Source organism: Sapajus apella, unplaced genomic scaffold, assembly GCF_009761245.1.
Source record: "Sapajus apella isolate SASKATOON/1434 unplaced genomic scaffold, GSC_monkey_1.0 scaffold50, whole genome shotgun sequence".
Taxonomy (NCBI): Eukaryota; Metazoa; Chordata; class Mammalia; order Primates; family Cebidae; genus Sapajus; species Sapajus apella.
The window spans coordinates 10,349,179-10,372,800 of NW_022436990.1; the positions used below are offsets into that span (position 1 = coordinate 10,349,179).

The window sequence follows — 23,622 nt, forward strand, 5'->3', positions numbered from 1 at the left end:
AAAAAAAAAAAAAAAAAAAAAAAAAAAACACTGAGATATGAAGACAAAAATCCTCTTTCTTCCTGAGGAGACTTTCTTCCTGAAACCTCAGACAATAAAAATATTTCCAAGAATGTGAAAGTGAATTTAGCCCTTCAAACAAGTTACAATTTATTTCAAACAAACAGTTGGGTTTTTTTTTTTTTTGGGTGCAAAGTAGATGCATCTTACTGAGGCTGACATTCTTTTCTGATAGAATGGCTAATATGTTATACAAGAATTAGATAGATGGAAGAGATCCTGGATGTTGATGACGGCTCTGAGTGACAGAATTTTCATTTGCTTCTCTGGATGCCATCTCCACACCTGACACAGGTTATCACATTCACTTCCCAGCATGGCCACATAAGGCCAAATGGATTCCCAAACAGAGGTTCTGTCTAAAGGGACCATTTGACTTCCAGAACACACTGCTTAAAGGCCCTGATTGAAAAGGAGGTCAATGCTGGCCCAAATATTTCTCTACCCCCTGAGGTAGAATAATTGATGTGCAGCAGCCCCTACAGATGTGGAGTCACGAGAGTGATGGATTGATATAAGCATATTATTCACACGTACATCTGCTAATATACAGGTCCCAGTGCAAACACCAGGACTTAAGAATATTATGTGGATTTAGGACAATCCCTGAAGGACTCCAGTTCCATTAAAAATTTGTTTGGCAGCCTGGGGCAGATCTATTCCAACTCCCACATGCTTCATGCATTTGAGAGGGTGAACCAAACCACGTTAAAAATAAATTTAATAAATTTTGTCATGTCAAGTCATTAACATCCTGTCTAGCCATACTGTCTTCATATTTTGAAACAGTAACATTAACCTGTGAAATTAAAACAATAACTTTTAAATATCTGAGTTTACATTTTAATTTTCCTCATGTTGTTTGTTTGTTTGTTTGATTGTTTTTTTGGCCAAAAAAAAAGCAATGTTTTCTTCTGTTTCAGGATGAATTGCATCCTGAAACAGAAGAAAACATTGCAATTTTTTCCCTCTATAGATGTTTTTCTTGTCACAAATATACCAGACAAAACCTAGAAAGCCCTGTGATGAGTCCATTTTGATTGGCAAGTCATAGAGGAAATAACTTGCAGACATGCTCAGTTATTGCTTAGAACATTAGTTAGAATCTGTTGCCCACAATGATTCTAACACTGCTTTTATAAATGCTCACTCATTCATTTAGCAGATATATTTAATATCTATCAAGCATGTGCAAGGCTAGGAGTTGTGGGAGACACTAAAGAGACAAAAGCCTTCTCTCAAGTAGGTGACAGCATCAAGAGAACAGCTGAGGGGAGGGTGGGCAGGGAGAATTTCAACTTTTCCAAGAACAACGAAGCTTCTCAAACCAAACGTTCTCAGGTCTCCAAGGAAGATGTGCACAAATTCCCCCAGATGATAAAAGCATCCTCATCCTCACATAAAATATGTTTATTTCATCTTCACAACAACCTTATGGAAATAGATCAGGCATTTTTCTGGCTAATGTAAAGGTCTGGAACTTTAACTTCATGTTATTTGTATCAGGTGAATTATTTCAAGATTCCAAAATTCCATGTACTGCAGTGGAGAAGTAGGATAAGCTTATGAATCTACACATGGAGAGAGATGGTAGGTGACCACACCCCAGCTCATGTGAGTCTCATCCACACACAGTGTCCCTCAGCCTGGACATGGACCCTCATAATGCAAGGCTTGTCTGTAAAATTTCTCTTCAGTATTACACCGCCCGAAATAGGAACTACTTAATATAAATGCAGTGTTTCCCTGGCATTCTAATTATTTCCTAAAAAGAAAAATAAAGTAATAAATTAGTAAAATGTCTGGGCACTAACAATTTTCGAAACAATAACTGCTGGATATCATGGCCCAAGAGTCATTAAACTAAGTCAGGCAAAAGTACATTCCCAGATGCTTTAAACAGTGCAGGAATTCTATTTAAATGAAAAGGGAAGACAACATTATTTGTCTCCCAGATGCACAAAATCAGAGTTACATAAGTAAAGGAATATAGTCCAAGACTTTTGTACGTCCAAAATGAGCCTCCTACCTTACTGTTCCCACATGCCAACCTCAAAATGCCTGCATGCTAAAATCTCTGAAAGACCCTTCCAACCCTGTGCTACCAAAGGAAGAATCTCAAGGCTGGGAGTTGAATGGTATTTCAAGTCCCCCAAAGAGAAGTAATGTTGCCACTTCCCACTAAACTCTCTGCGACTACCCTTAAACTGGTGGGAATCAAGGGGGACAAGCAAATGGGACTTCAAAGCCCCTATACGGCCACCAGCCTGCTCATCAAGGCTGAGGCAGGTGGGGCAGGCCAACCAAACTCTCACAGCTCATGCTTTTGAAGTTTGACCCACTGCTTCCATTAGCTGGGCAGCACAGCCCAATGTCAGCTGCTGGTCTTGTAAAGCTTAACTTGCTGGGGCCATAGCTGCCTATGGAGAGGCTGGGAGAGATGGGCACCAGGAAGGGAGAAAAAGAAAACCCTGTCATCTCTTAACTTCAAGCAATGAGAAATGGGGCAGAAGTACGGACAGGAGGGCAAGCAGAGAAACACAGCTGCAAGTATTTGGGGAAATTGTATTGTATGACTTAAAATTCTGTAAGAAGTATACTGGTTTTTCCATCATTCTCAGCAAACTGACACAAGAACAGAAAATCAAACAGCGCATGTTCTCACCCACAGGCGGGTGCTGAACAATAAGAACACATGGACACAGGGAGGGGAGCATCACACACTGGGGTCTGTTGGAGGGGAATAGAGGAGGGACAGCGAGGGGTAAGGAGGTTGGGGAAGGATAACATGGGGAGAAATGCCAGATATAGGTGACAGAGGAATGGAGGCAGCAAACCACATTGCCATGTATGTACCTATGCAACAACCCTGCATGTTCTGCACACATACCCCAGAACCTAAAGTGCAATAAAATATATATATATATATTTTTTAAAAAAGAAGTATACTGGTTTTTCTTATGAGACAAATGAAAGCTATTTAATCGGAAATACGATATAACATGAAAATCTAAAGAAATACAGATGATAAATACATGTATATATATTTTTGAGAATTTGTTAGCTAGACACTTTATAATTAAATTTAATCTGTTTTTATACGTATTTAGTATGATGACACAATAAGGAAACATTCCAAACCCTTCCTGGATACTAAGACTGTAAGCACTGTCTGGAGGAATTTGGTGTTCCTTTGCCACCATGTGGCAGACACCTAAAATTGCAGGCACCAATCTTAAAAGGAACAACAAAGTTCAGGAAGTTGTTTTAAAAGTCTACTGCTATAAACATGGCCTGAAAACTCATACACACACAAACTCCACTCATTTTTTAGGACTTAGAGAAAAAGCTGTCCCTGGATTGTGATAGACTTATTACATAGAGTATCTGAGTTGCCGTTGTAGGCAGACACTAATGGGACAAGGAGGAGACTCTCAATTGATACTAAAATAAAGTTCATTGAGCATTATTTGCAAAAGCATAAATAAGAAGGCAGTTTAAATGCCCATCATCATATAAATGATTAAATAAATTATGGAATAGCCACAAAAATATTAAGGAGCTGCTAAAATGTGCAATAGATCTTCATATACTGATAGAAGTATATCTACAATATATTTAGATACAAAAAGCAAGTTGTTGAACAGCTTGTATAATATGAATTAAATAATTCTTAAAGTATATGCATTTTTCCATAAAAAGGTTAAAAAATATATAAAACTATTTACATTTGTTATCCAAGGGAGGATAAGACTTTTTACTTTTAATTTTATGCTGTTTAACACAATTTGAAATTTTTTTCAGTGAGTATAATTTAACGTTTTTCTCTAAGTAAAGTTCCATAATTATATAAGTCATATGAAAGACAGTTCATTCTACCTTTAGCACATACCCCTGATACTCACTGTACTTGTAACACATTTGTTCCCTCTTTTCCATGTAAATGCTACTTATAATGTAAGGTTTCCTGGTTTCACACACTCCTAGAATGGTCCTAGGATCTTGGTCCTGCTCCACAAAAAGATAGAGAAGCTCTCAGCAATTCCTGCATCCTTCACTACACTCAGCTCTTGCCCAGCTGTAGAGCAGTGGGCTGTCCTGTGCTATAACCTTAGGGGAAACTTGGACAGACAAAATAAGTTGGCCATGAGATTTCTGACTAGAAAAGAGTGAGCCTCAAAAAGAGAACTGTTGACATGTCTCTCTAAACTGTTCCTCTTTCTTGAATTTATTCCCTTTTCTCTATTCTTACCTACCCCCACCTAACCCTGATCCACCATTTCTCCCATTATTCCATCTTTTCATCCACTCATTTGATTATAGCTACCTTGACCTTTAGCTTGTTCCTTCCAAGTCTGAGTAAGCAAACACCTTAGAACATACTGATCTTTTCAGAACTGGAATCTAAACATGCTTTTGCCACCAGTGGAAACCTGTTACATGCTTATTAGCCTGGCCCTCCATGTCTGTCTAACCCTCGATTCCTCAAACTGTTGAGATAACCATATGCTTTTAGGACAGAACCCCAGAATACTTTTTAAAAATTTCCCTTTCACAGAAAAAAGACTAATTTTCTCAATATAAAAATCCTGAAGCGAAAAAAAAAATGGCCAACAGAAAAACAGGCTAAGAATATGAGAAGATAGTTCTCAAAAAGGAAATACAGATGACTCCTAAAAACATGGAGAGATATTCAATGCCACTTAAAACACAAGAAATACAAACAACTACAGTAAGATGCCATCTTTAACTATCAGAGGGACAAAGTTCAACAAATGTGGTAACATACTCTGATAGCAAGAATGTGCAGAAATAGGCATTCTCATGCATTATTGAGTATAAACTGGTAAAATCTCTATGAAGGACAGTTTGGTAATGCACTAAAATTTTAAATGTGCTTAACCTTGATCCAGAAATTTCATATGTAAGGTATTTATTCTAAGGATATACTTATATTATCCAACATGATGAATTTCCAAGAATATGCATTAAAATATCAATTATAATAGAAAAAGACTGTGAACAAACTAAATTTCCATCACAAAGAACTGGTTATGTAAATTACAGCTTATTTATAAGTGGAATACTGTGCAGCCAGCCAAAAGGATGAAGTAGTTCTATTGATTTTGAATTACTACTAATAGAAACTACAGGAACAAAGTTAAATACATAGATACATTTGTTTGTGTTTTTTGAGACAATCTCGCTCAGTCGCCCAGGCTGGAGTACAGTGACACAATCTCAGCTCACTGCAACCTCTGCCTCCCAGGTTCAAGAAATTTTCATGCCTCAGCCTCCTGAGTAGCTGGGATTACAGATATGCACCATTACACCTGGCTAATTTTTGTGTTTTGAGTGGAGACGAGGTTTCACCATATTGGCCAGGTTAGTCTCAAACTCCTGGCCTCACATAATTTATCTGCCTGCCTTGGCCTCCCAAATCCTGCTGGGATTACAGGCATTAGCCACCTCCCTCAGCCTGTTTTTAAATACCTGAAATAAATCGGAAATGACCTAAAGAAATAAGAAACATTGGTTGCCTCGAAGGAGGAGAACCAATGGGAACATGAGTAAAAAGGGGATTTACTGTTGACTTTATCTTTTTACTGCCTTTAATCTTTTAATTTAAACACAATTCACAAAATTAATAAAAGCTTGCCCATACCAGCATATCCTTCAAATATTATACCTAAATCCATTTTCCTTCACACACAGAGTTGTTCTCTCAACTAAGCCATGAACCTCATCCAGTTAATCTATGCAAGCTAACCCTACTCCCATCAAATTTATGGTTGATTAATGTTATTCTCCTGTTCAAAAACAACAACAAAAAAAACAAACCTTCAATGAGTCCCCATTGCCTTCAGAGAAAAGTTTAATCTATTAAAAAGACATTCAACCTTCTTTACCACCCAACCCCAAACTGTGAGACTCCAACCTAGTCTCAGCTACACCACATAGCTCACCATACCTCTCTTACCATGCTTATAAAGTTTCCTCCCATCTCACCTCCTCCCTTCCCTAACAAAATTACATAGGGCCTTTGAGGCCTATGTCAAATTACCTCTTTGAATGTTCCCTACCTCTAAAAAGACCAATAAAAATGTTCTCTGTACTCCTAAGAATACTTTGCTTATCCTACAAGAAGTTTACTGATCAAAATCATTAGTCATTTATGGGTCTATAGATGACTACATATAATCTATCATTACCTCTCTTAGACTGAAAATCCCTGAAAGAAAGCAACCAAGCTCATTCATGGTGTATTCCTAGCACCTAAATAACCACCTGGCACTCACACTCACAGTTGTGTTATATATTTAGTTTACAGTCACCATTTCCCCCCATATTCCTCATTTATCAAATTGAATTAAGAATCTTGTTCCTCCAAGGCTATTTCAATGTGGTTGGTTAATGTGTGTCCAAAATAACATGGTGCTGCTGTCTATGCAACTATATTTCCTAAGTTTAAGCCAGCCCTTTGTGGTTGATTATTTTTCCTAAATCTTGCACAGCTGTCTGGTATTGGTTTGATTTCACTTATTCCTACTGAATATGCTGATTGGTTCCACATAAAGGAAGTGCTGCTTTGTCTTCCCGTGAATGACTACATTTGATGAATTAGGTATTCATAACAACTTGAGAGATCAGAGTTACTGTTTCAGGAGCAAATAGATATGAAATATCTTTAGAGGGGGAAATGCTGACCTGCTCTGCTGCTTTACTCTTAGGCATTCTAATTCTAAAGATACTATATATAAATTCTTTTAATGGGGGGGTGGGAATTAGTTACCCAAGAACTATTTATGATAGTTATTTAGTATGCTTCTATTATGCTTCTACTCAAATACAGCTTTTGGTAACTCTGTTTCGTTAGGCAGCAAAAAAAATAATAATAATAATAATAATAATAATGGGGAAAACAGCTTAAATGTCCATCAACAGGTCAATGGATAGAACAACTTGTGGTATATCCATACAATAGACTAATTCTCAGCAATACAAAGGAATGAATAATTGATACACACAACAACATAACATATCCCAAAATAAGTATGCTGAATGAAAGAAGACTAACTGAAAAAAAGTACATATTGTTTTATTCAATTTATATACAATTCTAGGAAATGCAAACTAACCTAATAGTGTCATAACGCAGATCAATGATTGCTTAGGGAGGGAGGAGAGGCCAGGGGTAAGAGGAAAGAATTACAAAGTGTCATGAAGAACCTTTTGGGTGTAAGTATGTTCACTCTCTTAATTGCAGTGATTGTTTCATGGGTGTATATATTTGTCAGATTGTCAAAACTTATAAAATTGTATACAGTAGTTCCCTTTATGCATGGTTTTGCTTTCTTCAGTTTCAGTTACCTGTGGTTAACCATGGTCTGAAAATATAAATACAAAGCTCCAGACATGAACATTTCATTAAGTTTTAAATTGCATGCCATTCTGAGTTGTGTAGTGAAATCTTGCACCATCCCGCTGTGTCCCACCCGGAGCGTGAATCATCCCTCTGTACAGCGTCTCCATGCTGTATATGCTACCTGCCCATTAGTCACTTAGTGGTCATCTGGGTTACCAAATCAAAAACACAGTATACATGGGGTTTGGTACTATCCGAGGTTTTAGGCATCCACTGTGGGGCTTGGTACATAACCACCTCGAATAAGGGGGACCACTATACTTTAAAATGTGCTATTTATTGCATGTCAATTATACCTCAATAAAGCTTTTTGGTTTTTGCTGTTGTTGTTTGCTTTGTTTTGTGGTAGGAAGAAGATAGAGCTGAGAGAAGGGAGAGAGAAAAGTCTGTCCAAGAACACACCTATACAATTCTATCTTACAAGTGGTTTTCAAAGAGGGAATATTCAATACTTGCAAAATACCTTTCCAGAATGACATTTTCCTGAAAATGTCATTTTCTAGCAAGATAGGAATTGTATTTTTGAAAGGAGCAGCCAGGTTGCAAGCAGATGATTAATTATCATGGAAAATCATTGATGTATCATCGCAATTTCACAGTGTTTCTTACAGTTAAAATAAAGCTCCTTCATATCTCTCATAAAGGTACTATAAAGCTTTAATTGATTTGTGTTGGTGAAAACCCTTAGTTACCATCATGGAAAATAATTGAATTAAGTATCAAAATATGAACATACAACTTTTGGTATTATAATTATATTTTTATTCATAATAAATATTGGAGGGTGCCAGCTAGTCTAACACATTATTAACCCAGGGGAGACTCAGACCCTACAGGCTTGCACATCTGTTGATTTAATGTCAAATTACAAAATCTAGAGAGACATTTAAAGAAACTCATGTAGCTACCTCTACTACTGGACAATCTTGCAAATACCACTTGCCCCCTCATTAAAAAGCAATAATGATTTGTGCAGGGTTAACTAAGAAATATAAATCTCTAGGCTTACTCATATATTTTCTTTTATGGGAAGATTGAAAAGAATAACTTAATATTAACTCAGCATGACAGTAAAGAAATACAATAAAAAATGACAATACTGATCAGAAGGACAATATAGACTCATATGGAAACAGAAAAACTAAGAATTTGCTTGAAAGACATTTGAGCCACAGGCTGTATCTAAGGTAACAGACAAAGCATGCAGAAGAACAGTGACTCTTGATTGTGCTTTAAGAATATCGCTCAGTGGCAATCTACACACGTTAGGTCTTCAGTAACTGTTAGACATTATTATTCATTATTTTGGAAGTGAAACTTGAGTCTGTAATTTAACATTCAGTAAACAGGTCTGGAGATCAAAGTCCCTCACTATTTGCAAAGCAGAAATAAGGAAGATGTTCCTGTGATAGCTCTGTTCCAATCAATATAATCAGACATGGGACAGTAGAGAAAACTCATCCAAGAAAGTGTTGATCATTAGGCAGAAACAAGACTATTCTTTAAGAAATAAAAATCTTAAGAAGGACTCTTTGCTGTGGATCTTTATACTGGTGACCTACAGCAAAATGGATAATGACTTCCACATTTTGGGATGAAAATGTCAATACGAATCAGGTACAGATATTGCAGTTCATTATGGTCACCTGTAAAAAGCTCTGCAGTTTGTGAGGTTAGAGAGAATACAGAAGTCACTAGTCACATGTGGCAATTTAAATTTAAATATAAGTCAATTAAAATTAAAAATTCACTTCTTCAGTTGCATTAGCCACATTTCAAATGCACAATAGATACATGTAGTTTGTGGCCCCCATATAGGACACAGCAATTTAGAATATTCCATCATCACAAAAAACTCTAGTGAACTGCATTGGGCTAAAATGAGGTAGAGGCCAATGTAAGGATGCCAAGTAAGAACCTGTAATACCGTATTTGAGAAAGAGAGTGCTCATTGGTTATAAAGGGGCCATATCACTCAACCTCCAAAGGGGAAAAGGAACCTTGGGTTCATACTCTCCTAGCCTGGCTTTCAATAAATAATCTAGAGTTAAAGTGCTCTTTATGCCCTTGTGCCCTCTGGGACCTTAAAGCTAAATGTGTGTTTTCCATAAAATATTAAGTCAAGAGAAATTAAGACAGCACACTTAATGTGAAATAAAGTTCATATACTCCTGTTTAAACACAGATTAGAATTTCTGTCAGAACAATGCCAGTGAAAAGTTGACATTCTAATTAATACAATTTACATTATAAAGCAGTGAATATCTTTATCTTGCTATTATGAAATGCCCTCCTAAAAAAAAAAAATTGAAACTCTACTCAACAGGGAAATGAGTACTAAGGACAGTATGTAAAAACCCAAGTACAAGAGAGGTGGTTAGGGTCACTGGCATTTTTACACATCATCAACTCAGGTCTCCAAAAAGGGAAGCAACACACTCATCCTCTAAGACCACACAGTTTTGTCATTCTTTATCATCTCCAAGGCTATTTCCATGCAGCAGTAGGATTCTGAGCCTGTTTTTCTCTTATAAAACATGATGCAAAACACAAACACCCAAAAACTGAAACATTCTTTCTCCTCTTTTCTCCCTCTCCATCTCTCCCTTCGCTCTCTCTCACTTAACGTCACAGAGAACAACAGTTCTGGAAGCCTGCGAGCTCGCATACGTGTAGGACTCCCACATAATGTTTATTCAATCCAAATTCTGAGTGTGTAAGAGGGGCAGAAAATCAACCCCACAGTTGGGTACCCAAGGATTCATGTTCATTGCCTTTGTCAATTTTATGCTATCAGTGAAAGGAATAAAGATGAGATCCTTAAAGCTTGAATTTTCATTTCCTATGACACGTGCTTTTTCTTCATGCTTTATCACACTCCACTACTTGGTTTCCACCCCTTCATAATTGATATCGGCCATTTGAAGCATTCAGTAAAAACCTCATGAGGTTCACTGAATGTCCCCCAGTCTATAATTCTTGCTTTTAACATATTCAGAAGCAAATTCATCTGAGTGTTTTCCACTTCTCCTCCATGGTTTTCTCTATGCACAGGAATGAGTGCAATGACAGTTGTATTAATTACATGCTGAAAAACTCATATAGCAGCAAAAATGATGGAGATCATTTAAAATATTTTATTCAAATAACCCAATATAGAACAGATAATGTAGACCCTCTTGATAATGAGAGGTTAATTAATTTTATAAGAATTCTAGAAAGCTTAGAATGGTCATCAAAATTATCTCTTTTATTTGTTTGCTTTTAAGAAAGGGAAAACCTTCAGTTGCTTTAGAGAACAAGGACCTAATAAAATTTTCTATTTCTAAGGTATTTTTAAATAATTACTTATCCTTCCAGAAAAAGCTTTGAAAAGGTAGCTTGAAATACAGAGGATTTAGATTTCACAGTATTACTTGAAATGCCTGTAAATTTTCAGCTTCTGTAACCCATTAAAACTTGGTTTCAAAGGCATATAGTAACCTTTGATAAATAAAATTGATATTCCCCATAAACAAACAAGCAGTACATTAAATCCTTTGATTATTGACAGCAAGAACAACATAATCTCGCCTACCAAGTGTGTCTCCAGATACAGTTTAAGGCCATCCATCTCTGCTTTAGGGGGAGTCCAATTCTCTGTAGTTTCCATGGCTTCATTTAACCATTGAATGAATTCATCCAGTTTGTTTACAAATCCCTTGTGAGAGGAAAGAAAAGGAGAAAAAAGGGGCAAGAAAGGCATGTTAGTTTGTTATTCTGTAAAAAGCCAATATTAAAAGTTCCAAACTTTATCCATGATGAAATTGATCCCACCGCACACTGATTCTAGTTTCATCTTTGCTGTGATGGGATTTCCACTATTCCTAGCCACGAAGTCTATCAAAATGAGAAAGAAATTGTCAATGCTTTCCTTTTAGTTTTTCTCTAGGATCACTTTTCTGAGGAATTTGGGCTGGATTGTGGTGTGTCACTGTATTGGTGACCTCAAAACATCAAAACATTTCTGGTGTCTGACAACCATCCCCCTGCCAAAATATCAGGTCAAGTCTGCTAGGAATGTTCACTGGCCTTGGGGATAAAAGCATTCCTGTAAAGATGGTGTTCTTCATTCAGAAGCCTACGGGGTTCAGCTGCCATAGCTGAACTAGAAATATATTTTAAAATTACATAAGTATTTAAAGGTCGTTGGACAAGTTCTGTCCACAGCCCAAACATCTGTGTCTAAGCCTGTGTGCTAAGAGGGAAGGAAGCATAGAAGAATGGGACCAATGAACAAACATAAACACTTGACTCCAGGTATGTACAGACATAAAGATATATTCTTGGCCAGGAAGCACAAATCACAATAATCTTGCAATTTTTCAAATAGTGGTTATAAAATTTTATTGGCCATTTAAAAGAATACATCTGTAGAAACAGAAAATATTTTGAAAATATGAAAGCCCCACTGCAAACCTAAGAGAAAGAAATGGGGCTGGGCTCCTGCTTTCCATGTCTGGGTAAACAGCACCACCTGGAGGTCATAAGGAGAAAGTGCAGGCTTCCACACATACTTAGGAATGGATTGAGGTGTCATTTCCCCTATTAAACTTAACCCATTCTTCTGATTGCCTTTTAAATAATCTTGATTAATATTTGTAATGCTTAATTGAGACTGTCCTGACACTGAAGTGGAAAGAGGTAAAAGCACATATTCTTTATAATGCTTCTCACAAGCTAGGTTTTTGCCATTAAGGTTTTTCCTAGATAACATTTTAAGATTCATAACCCTTTAATTCAAGCATTAGATTACCTCAAAAACATTATGAGAAAAAAAGAAAATGGAATTGTGGATAATGGTAAATAAAAAGACAAATAACACCCAGGAACACAAATAGTCCATTAGAAGAGGACAAGGCAGAGATGTGGTCATAGAGTCCCGTGGAGTCAGATCACACTGTCCTGCCATGCTCTGGTATGTTGTCAGCCTGTGTAGACAGAGCTCACTCTATCATCCCACACAGTGGTATATCATATGGTTTCCCAGATTCATACATGCTTCCAAAAGCTTTTCCTATCGAAAAACTCTCTACTGTACCAAGTCTCCAGGGACAATCACATCCAGGGATACTTATCACAACCAGATTTCACAAATGCAAGATTTCTCATTTATGTTCTTTTGCAAATCTATCCCAATCAGTTAGATTTGATAAAACTAATGAAAAATATCATCTTAGAGACATCTTAATCACAAACTGAGACGTATACAATTGCAATTCGCTGAGCTGGGAACTATAAGGTAGTTTAACATGCCTCCAATCCTAGACTCCATCCCTAAACTGATTGATAATATCACTGAGGTTTCCATTGGTCATCATTCAGAAGATTTTCTTCCAGGCTAGGTGAAAATATGTCCAACAGAGAAGGTTTCATGAATTTCATACAAGGTATTCCCTTACTAAATGAATTTTCTGGTGATCTACCAAAATCAGCCTTTTTTTCCCTAATTTTCTATATTGCAACTCTTTCTAAAGGCCAAGAATTCATGCAAAATCATTCATTTTGCCCCTTCTCTTATCTTTAGGGTATCAGTTTGTCTGTTCTTTCTCCTTTCTTGAATTTGCATAAATTTGAGAGTTACTTTGCTTTTCATTTCCCCCAAATACTTGACTCTTTTAATGTAGAGGTTACACTTATTCAAGCTCAGTCTTCTCAGTAGAGTGTCCCACCTGTTCAAAGTATTATTCCCCAAGCTCCTTTGTCTGATAGACTACCTAGGGCTCAGAATATTTTACAAATTCATATCTGACTTGATGTTTACCATAGATTCCTTCAGATGTGTACAGTAAATCTGTGAGCAGAAGTAAGGGCAGAGTCTGTTAGAACTCTAGTCCTAATTCTTGATACTCTCATAATTAAAGTTTTGGTAAAAAATTAAGAGATACTTTGCTGACCAGATGGACTTACAGAAATATTGTTTGTCATCTGTAGATGCTAATCAGAAAACTAGAATTTAGATGGTTTAGAAATGGAAGATGAAAATAGTACTTTATAGTACTTATAGCATTAAATAGTATTTACTATTGTATTTAGACTTGTGTTGTTATACCTGTATATACAAATTGGTTTGGGGAAAAATTAAGTCAAAAAGTACATTATTTAGGGAACAAGTAGTTAAATCCAAGAAGATAAATAGTGAAAGATGTTATTTGAAGTGTAACTAGTTATAAACTATTCATTATCTTCTTTCCCTTCAAAAACAAACAAAAATGACCTGTGTGTGTGTGTGTGAATGCACTGTTGTTTCATCGTAAAAGGTTAGTCTTAGCCAAATAGTATTAAACAATATGTCAGGTTTCCTAACAGAACCATGATTATACAGTTAGCTGAAATCTGTGAGATGCAGATTAGATAAAACCCATTGGTCCTGGGTGAACATTTCTGGATGACACCTCTGTGTATCCCCGACAGATAGCAAAACTAAGCTGTCTGATATAGGGGAAAAAGGAGTCCTCTCAAGGATTCTCTCTGGGTTTCTTCTGAGTTATATCCCATCCTCACAACTTTTTATTTGTTGTACATTTCCTAACTCTTTTCTTGCCAATACTAAAAAGTTTCATCACTCATAATAGAAACTTGAGAAATCCCAGTGTTCCCAACTTACAATAAAAGCTAAGCATTCCTTCCCTTTAGGGAGATCTAGCTTTCTACCTCCCTTCCTGCTTGTAAGTGTAGCCTCAAGAATATAAATAGAAATCATGAAAGCAAGCAAAATTGGAGTCCATTCAATTCATGATACCTTTATCATCTGCTATTTTTCCACCTCATTCAGCCCCCTGTATCTGTGTACTCTTACCAGGTTTCTGTGTATAGTGGGCAGTGTACAGGTACTCTTCCCCCTATCATGAGATGTTCTTAGAAAGACCAAGAAAGTGCCACTCTATATACAGTCCATGTGGATGTGCAGGTATATTCACATTTGAACACATACAACAAATATTTGATGTCTATTTTCAGAAGTTGTGCTGGCATCTTTGCAGTGTGAATGAAAGATAATAAGGCTAACACAGGAAAATGGAGAAAAATATTTAAAAAATTATCTTGAAACACAGATCAAATCCTAATGCAACAAATATCGATCATTTATTCATTTATTTAACAAATATTTATTAAGTATCTTCTATGTGCAAAAAAGCACACTGCTAGACATTGTTGAAAATGTAAAGATAAGGTAAATATCATTGTGGCAAAAATTTCAGCAGAAAATAAAGCATGTCTAAGCCCTGAATTTAAGAAATTTTAAGAGTCAAAAAGAATTTTACAATAAATAAAGAGTTGGGACACTCTCCTGGATATTGTGAAATTATTATATCTGTATCAGAATTCTGTCTGTATCCAAGTTTATTCTCATTCTCAGTATTGGCCTATCTGTGTGTGTTTCTAATATTCTGAGTTCACATTCACTTCTCTGGAAAGCCAAAGAGGACTATGAAAATCAGATTTTCTTCATGACAGAATCCAATGCCACCACTGCTCTACATAAAAAGTACATTTTATGCATATTCTACTCTCTGCTACAGGCTGAATTACAAACCTTTGAATGCCTGCATTTTAGCCTTCATTGTTCAAACTCCTGCCACTGTATCTGTTCAGTGTCTTTCTTGTTATTTTCTACCAATGTCCTTATTGTCCCTTTCTGCTTCTTCTTCCATTACTTTTCTTTGACTCCCTGACAAGCTGTCCAAGAGCACATGGAGGGGGAGGGGGACCCAGTTCACAAGATCCTGTTTTCCTGTCCACTCTCACGGATTAATGGTTTCCTTCTGAGTGAATCTTTGCCATACTCCTATTTTATACAGGCTCTGAGAGTGTAAACCCTTGTTTGGCACCACGCCAGGATTCAACCCCTGAGAAGAAATCCTGGTCATCAAACTTGGGAGAAAATGGAACAGTGGTTGCCTTTCTACCACTAGTTGTCAGCATACCTCCTATTTTCAAATCACTTGCATTTTGTAAGTTTCTTTGTGAGAGTAAAAACTTACTTTTAAATGTTCTAAAACATCAATCTCCTTAAAGACTAAGACGCACAGTTAAAATACATGCAAACGTATAGTTACTGGTTTGTGAAAAATAATTTGCTAGAGCCTTTGGCTGGCTAAAATAATTTGAAGATTATTTTCACAGTGAACATTTATAGTCAAATCTTGCAAAGTGATATACTCTCACAACAAGTTAAGAATACTCTTTATTTCTTTTCCTAGCACTTTCTCCTCTACAACAAGCCTTGTTTCGTTAAATATAAACTAACTGGGTGGTTACCTTTGCCCTCTGGCAAGGCTGTCATATGCAGCTAGAACAAAAAGGAGGGCCTTCCTTGTGCCACATGTGGAGCCAGAGAACGGCCACAGTGGAAAACAAGATATGGTCCCTGCCTTGTGGAATTGAAAGTCTACGGGTGATTTTTAAATGGGATTACATAATTATAGAGTAAAACGCAGTGGAAAACTCTGTCTCCACAAGAGGAAAGGGGAAATATACAACAGGAAGTAGATGCTGTGTTGTCACGACAACTCTTCGAGATGGTGTTGATTATGGTCATTTTACAAATGAGGAAACTGAAGGTCAGAGAAGGTAAGTGACTTGGGATTTCAACATGGATTTCACTCCAAAGTCTATTCCTCCCACAGTACCACACCAACCTCTGGAAAGTGTCCCTGTAGACGAATTATCAACCCAGGTAATAAAGAAGGAGTATTTACTCCCAGTTTTAAAGTCTTGGCACTGAGATAAAATTCCCTGAGTCCTAAATCTTTTATCCTTCTGATTCACTATTTTCTGTTGTTTTTCTGAAATGGGATTTGTGAAGACACTAAATGCTTAATGAGAAAAACACTTATTTTTAGAAAGCAAAGATTACTGTAAAGTTCATTTCTAATGCACAAAAAATTTAGATGAAAAATTTAAGGGAGTTACAAGCTTGAGTGAGCCCATTCTACCAGTGCTCAGTTACAGATGGGCTTGACTCGGTTTAATCACACAGGAGATGGCCCCTAGTTCTCAGAAGGCAGTTGAGCCACCCTCCTGAACTGCTAATTCCTTTTGGTATTTGCTGTTTGGAAGTGTATGTAAGTGTGTGTGTATTTATCCTCAGCATAATTCATATTTATTAGTGGACAGAGAAATTAGGTGTGATGTATGATCCAGTATAGATCAAGTTGCCTGCTTCCACAAGCTGAAGAGCATCAAAAAAGTAAACAATTTACATACATTTTATGTATTTATTTATTTATTCATCTATTTTTAGAGACAGGGTCTCTCGAGAGATAAGGCTAAAGTATAGTGGCACAATCATACATCACTGCAGCCTCAAACTCCTGGGTTGAAGGAATTCTCCTGCCTCAGCTACCTGAGTAGCTGAGACTACAGGTATACACCATCACACCCAGATAATTATTTTTATTTTTGTAGAGACAGGGTCTCACTATGTTGCACAAGCTGGTCTCAAACTCCTGGCCTCAAGCATTCCTTCCACCTCGGCCTCCCAAAGAAAAGAAAGCAAAGGTATTACAGGCATGAGCCACTGCACCTGGCCTATTTCACTATATTATAAAAAAAAAAAAAAAAAAAAAAAAAGCATCTGCTGTTCAATCTTTTAAACTATTGTGCTCTCATCTGGACAATTCTAGCTGAAACAAATAACCCTCAGATGGTACTCACTGTGTGCCAGATCCCGTTTTAAGTATTTTGTACAAATAGATCATTTAAGTCTCATAATGGCCCTGTGAGGTAAGTACTGTAGTCATCCCCATTTTACAGATGAGAAAAGTGCGACCCAAGAGGTAATGAAATCTGCCCAATACCCTACAGCTAGAACGTGGCAAACTATGAATCCAGAGAGCCTCATTGGTGCCACATGAAATCATGAACAGTCAGCTGATTTAACAGCTTGACTATGTCCCTGGTAGAAATTAGAAGAAGAAAACATTTAAATGAGGGTCAATTTTGGGGGCATGGGAGGGTACAGACGGGAAAAAGTACTTATAAGCTAATGTGGACAATGTTAAGAGAACAGTTGCTACAGCCAGACAAAACTGAATTTGATTCATTTAGTTTAGGTATAAACTAAATGAACCCCTTAATGTCTCTGAACCTTAGTTTCTTCATCTTTAAGATAGGGACTGTAACATTCATTGTGGGGTTATACGAGGACTATAAGAAAAACATAGTTTAAAGCTCGATGTAACACAAGGGCTTGATAAATGATTTTTTAAAAAAATCATTCCAATTAATAAGTTCCAATCTGATCTTTGATCTCATTGACTCAACAGTTTTTTATTATTCACTAAGTCTACAGCACTTACTAGGTGCTGGCAATGAGATGGATTTTAAAAGTCCCCACACAGTCACAATATAGGGGGTGGCAGCAACTGCTCTGGGCATTTAGAAGAGGGAGACATGGCTTCCACCTCATGTCGTCAATAAGGCAGGATGACGGGGGCTGAAAGCAAGAATTTTACCACCTGCTACTTGTCTAGTGGATCTGGCAGGGATCACATTTCTCTACTAACTGTCACAAGTTTCAGAATAAGCTCACTTAGCATGCCACATTCTTTGAAGCCTATCTTTACATCATCAGTGGGGCTACCAAAAAGTAACAGCTAAAGGACATCATGATCCTCTTATCCACAGTAAAGATTTGTTTAGGTTCTAAATAAGGTAAGTAAAACTAGAACTTTATTTAGAAAAGCAAGTTACATTAGAACTTTATTTAGAAGCAAAATTATGCATTGAGATTTTTACATACATATTTACCAACATATATATTTAATCTTCCATTTTTCACATAATTCTTTAGACACATAGTTTCTACATAAAATGACTAGATTTAGATTTATGCACATCAGCACTCAATGCAATTTATCTTTCCCAACGAACTATACACTTAAACTTAATGTGCCACCAAGACCCAGAGGCTCAAGACAAAGTGCTAGACAGTTAAAAGTTGTGCTTTGGACTCTACTTACATACCCACATTCCTACCTAGAAAATCCAACACAGTACAAGTAATTGACAGAAGAGGAGAGGTAGTGTATGCTTTTAGAACAAAGATTGAAGAGAAAATAAAATGGTTTCAGTCAGTCAGTGTTGACTCTGATGCCACCAAAAGAAAACTCAAATACTGAAATGCCTTGTGAAATATTTAGCTTCTTTTCTAACGGTTGAATGAGATGGCTTTAGAATATAAAAATATTCCTGATAAAATTGTTCCAGAATAAAAGTAAACACTGTCAGTGGGAAAGAGAGGAAAAAAAGGAATGGAATGATATTATCTAAAGCTATCCAGGTGGGAAGCTCTATTCTGAACTCAGCATCATGTAGAAGGAATATCATACTTAATCCACAATTTATTCAAATACTATTTATTCACAGTGGTTTCAACTGGGAAAAGAAGAACCCAGAAAGATTCCTAACTCTCATGATGGGAAAGGGTTTCATTTATCAAATTAGAAATGTTGAGTTCAGTTGCTCCTTATGGTTTATAAAAAAATTATCAATCACTCTAAGGGCAAAACAAGATTGGAATTCATATTATCAAAGTCTAATAAAAATAGTTATGAATAAAAAAATGGGAATAAACTGGAACAAACAGGTTAATATTAACTGAGCACTTACCAGGCACTTACATAATCCTTACAACAACCCTATGACATAATATTCCTGCACTCTCCATTTTGTAGGGAGGAAACTGAAGCACAGGCAAGATCAAACACTTACAAGCTCCAAACACTGTCAGATATGAAGCTGGGGACCTCTCACTCAGGTGAAAGAAAGCCCCAAAGCTTTGCCGACTTCCTCTAGGTGAGACCTTGCCTCAATCACCCCCAATCCTCCAGAGGCTCTGGATAAGCAGATCAGATCATCTTTATCTGCCTCTAAGTCTCAAATGAGGATCTGAGATACTCATAACTCAGAATTTAGGATTATGATAGTTTAACGGTTTAATTATAGGTTTTTCATGTCTAGTGTTATAATTCACAATACTTAAGGTTTAGGTGCTATCTACCAGCTATTCTAATAACTTGTGAAGTTATTGAATAGTCACATTTCCCTACTGTAGAGAGGAAGAGGTCAAGGCCTAGAGAAGTTATAGAATTTATTTAAGGTCATATAGATATTAAATGGTTATTAAATAGTTTTGTTCCAGAGTCTAAGCTCTGGACTACTGTGCTATGTTCTCTCTCTAACCAGATTTATTCCGACAAGGTCCACAGAGAGAAAACAAAGGACAGGCACATTCTCTGTTGTTCACTCCTATTTTCCAAGCTTCTGTGAGAACCCCAGCTCTTGAAATATAGATCAATCATTCCTATCAGAGCCCTATTTTAGATCATTCTTCCTATACTCTGTGCTCTCTCTTTTCAGCCTTTCTTTTCTTTCATCCTTCACTATTTCTACTCTTTTGCCTCTTTTTTGTCTTCTCTCTTCACCAGCCCCTCCTCTCCCTTGTTCCCCACTCCTCTTCTCTATTCCCCTACTTCTCCTCTTTTTTCCACTTTCTCAGTCTTTCTTTCTTTTTTCTACAGTTCAAAGTCTCCTCCAGCCTTGTTAGGGCTAGTCAATCACTTTAAATCAACATTTCTGGACACGTCTGTGAAGTTTTAGTGAAAAGGGCTGACTCCTTGACGCTGAAGTACAGACCTGTAAATGTTTTATTCCTTGTTTAGATTAGCTCTAAATGCTTTCCTGATTAGTAAGAACTCCTTGCAAATCAGGTATCTGTAACAAGAGTGCATGTAGCTTGATGGTAGTATTTGTAGAATACTAAGATACACGTGATTGTTGAGTTGTTTATGTAAATATCCTAAATTTCCTCCAAGGAACATATAACAAAGATATTATTCAGTAATAACAAAGTTATTATTTTCAGAAAAAAACTGGAATTCCATGTGTAAAGTTTATTGTACTGAATGAGCAAGAAAATGCCATGGCCAACTTTCTACCAGAGAGCCTCGGGGTGGTAAGTCAGTAAATGGTGACAACTCAACCAGTGTACTGTCATGAGAACCAAGAAGACAGAAAACAGTATTATCTAAACACGTCTTCTTGGAAAGGGGTGAAGGAGAAAGAAGAGTCCCCACAGAGATTAGAAGTACAGACTCAATTTTCAAAAGCCTCTTAGAATTCTCCTAGTTCAAAGCTCCCTCCATTTTACAGATGAGGAATCTGACACTCAGAAAAGGTAAGTAGACCAGGCACAGTAGCTCATGCCTGTCATCCCAGCACCCTGGGAGGTCAAAGCAGGAGGATAATTTGAGTCTAGGAGCTTGAGAGCAGCCTGGGGAATATAGTGAGACCCCATCTCTACAAAAAATAAAACATTTGTTGGGCATGGTGGTGTGCACCTGTGGTCCAGCTACTCAGGAAGCTGAGGTGGAAGGATTGCTTGAGCCCAGGAGTTCCAGGCTGCAGAAGCTATGATTCACTACTGCGCTCTAGCCTGGTGACAGAGCAAGACTCTGTCTTTAAGGAAAAAAAAAAAAAGGGTTAAGTACTTGACAGATAACATTCACTCACCAGTAGATAGCTGAGCCAGAAGAACTTACGAATTGTATAATCAAGTAAAGAGACCTAATTATTCATTTTTAAAGTTTTCATAGACATCTTTTAGAAAAGATTTCTAGAGGCCAAAAAAAAAAAAAAAAAAAAAAAGGGACAGAACTAGAGTTTTTAAGAACAATGTAAAACTTCAGAGTACTATTGGCTTAGCCAATTGAGTACACTATTGGATAGCATTAGGCCAGCTGAAGTAAGGATTAAATTGACTTTTTTTTGGTTCAAACTACATGTGTATGAGTGCACATGCATCTGTGTATTAAGTTGTTTATCAAAAAACATTTATTGAGAATTTATTATGTATCAGTAAGTGTACTAGGTCCTTGGGATTCACATATACATAATCCAGATTCTTCTCTTAAAGAGTTCAGAGCACCGTGAAGTGTGAGATGTATGATAATGCAGATTCATGGTTCTCAAACTTTTAATCTTTAGCCTCCTATTCAGAATTATTGAGAACCCCAGAAAGCTTTTACTTCTTTGGGCTTTATCAATATTTATTTTAGCAATTTAAAAACATGTATTAACTAAAAACAATAATATATATTAACATAAATATATTATTAAAAAGAACTATGTTTTTGAAAACAATGAAAAGAATGGCATTGTTTTAGCTGTATGCAAATCTTATGACTGGCTTAATAGAATATGGCTGGATTTCTATTTCTACTTCTGCATTTAATCTATTACAATATCACATGTTATAGAGCTTCTGAAAACTCTGCTACACACAGAATGAGAGCAAAAAGGCAAATAACATTTAGTATTGATATGAAAACAGCTTTGACCTTGTGGACCCCCTGAAAGGGTCTTGAGAGCCCCTAGAGGTGCCTAGACCATACTGTGAGAACCTCTTGCTGTAGATCATCCCAAGGGCTCAGGAGCCATTGAAAAGACATTTAACTCACTCTTTGGGCATCAAAGGGGACTTCTGGAGGAAACACAGGAAGTTAGGCCCTGACAGATAAGCATAAGTGATTCAGGAAAAGAATAGAGGGGAGTAAGAGGAGCAGAGAATGGCATTCCTAAAATGAAGTCCAAGAAAGCACAGCTTATTCTGAGAACTCTAAGTAGCTGAGCCAGGCTAACTAACACTCTAGAGACAAACAGGAAACACTAAGAAATGAAGTTGCAGTCTGGCCAGGAGATAGGCCACATACAACATGCTCTGGAGTTTGTATTTTATCCCGAAGACAATGGAATGGTCATTTAAGTTTTGATGCAGGGAGTGAGAGAATCTGATTGGCTTCTTAAAAGAGTCACTCTGGCTGCAATGTGGAAAACGATTGCCAGTTGTAAGGCTGAGAGCAGAGAAGCCAGTTTAAAGGCTGCTGCAGCACTCTGAAGGAGTGAGTTGATGAGGCTAAACTAAGGCAGCTCAGTCGACACAGAGAGAACCTGCTAGGTTATAGAGAGTACTCAAAGGAAGAATGAACAGGACTAACTGGATGTGATGGATGATGAGAAAGATGTTAGAATCTGGGATGACTGCCAACTTTCTGTTTTGGTTGGAAGTACCACTCCCTGAAAGAGGAAATAAAAAGTTCCAAAAGAGAAATAGTTTGCAGGAAGATCATGAACATATTATGTATCATGAATTTGGTTTCTAAACTTACTCAGTTGAAGCATCTAATAAGCCAGCTAGTTGTAAAAGTGTGGAACTCTAGTGCAAGATAGCCAGAGAAAGCAACATACAGGGTGTACTGAAGACCGTGGGCATAGATGAGATAACCTAGAACAGTATGTAAAGGGAAGATCTACTTGTATCATCTACATTATGAGGCCCAAGAATGCAATGCACTCAACTTTCTTCATTCTGTCCTTCATTCTGTTGTCTGTCTAAGTGATTCTGACACTGGCTGTGCCTCAAAATCGACTATGAAAATCTTAAAACATAAGCAGAATTCAGAGAAGTGATATCTCCACATAGTCTCTTAAGGATAGAAAGATAAAGAGTCAACAGCTGCAGAGCACTGGGAACATTTAGTTTTGATCTTGGGAAAGAAAGTATTTGCTGCTACTTTGTGACAAGCTTGCAAGATCTGATAATAACCAGGAGACAGGATGCTCTAACAGGAAGTACTGTGGCTCAGGAGAGATAGACTCTACTTGTAAAATGAGGGCATTGAGCTGAATGATTTTTCATGCTTCTGACTGTTAACATCTGAAGTTCTTGCATACAGAGCTTCCTCCAAAGTCTGAGATGTTCAGACAACTCATCTCTCTTCCAGTTAGACAGGGAACTGATCTCTTTGGAGTCTCCTACATACTCCCCCAATGCCTTCTACTCCATTCACCATATCTATTCTTCAAGATCAAGCTCAAATGCTCCTCTCCCAACAAATCATCCCAATCTATTGCTGCCTTTCCAACATACTTTCTCAATCTTTGAATAATTGGCAGTCAGGGGTTTGAGGGACAGTTCAAAACCTCTTACGGGCCCTTCCTTTTTCATCCCTTAATACACTGTAATGAATCTCCCTCTAGTTAAAGAGTGCTGTAAGAATTATTATTTATAAGCATATAATAATAAATATGTA

The 23,622-nt window shown here is 37.0% G+C and overlaps 1 protein-coding gene across 3 annotated transcripts in view; it reads right to left on the reverse strand.

The window, feature by feature from the left end:
* The window catches only part of AKAP6 (A-kinase anchoring protein 6), a 685,039-nt gene that overhangs the window by 247,312 nt on the left and 414,105 nt on the right, over positions 1 to 23,622 (reverse strand). For all 3 annotated transcript variants that reach the window (XM_032242689.1, XM_032242690.1, XM_032242691.1), the window contains one exon: positions 11,064 to 11,186. In XM_032242689.1, the coding sequence (XP_032098580.1) occupies positions 11,064 to 11,186 (123 nt within the window). The remainder of the gene's footprint in view (positions 1 to 11,063; positions 11,187 to 23,622) is intronic.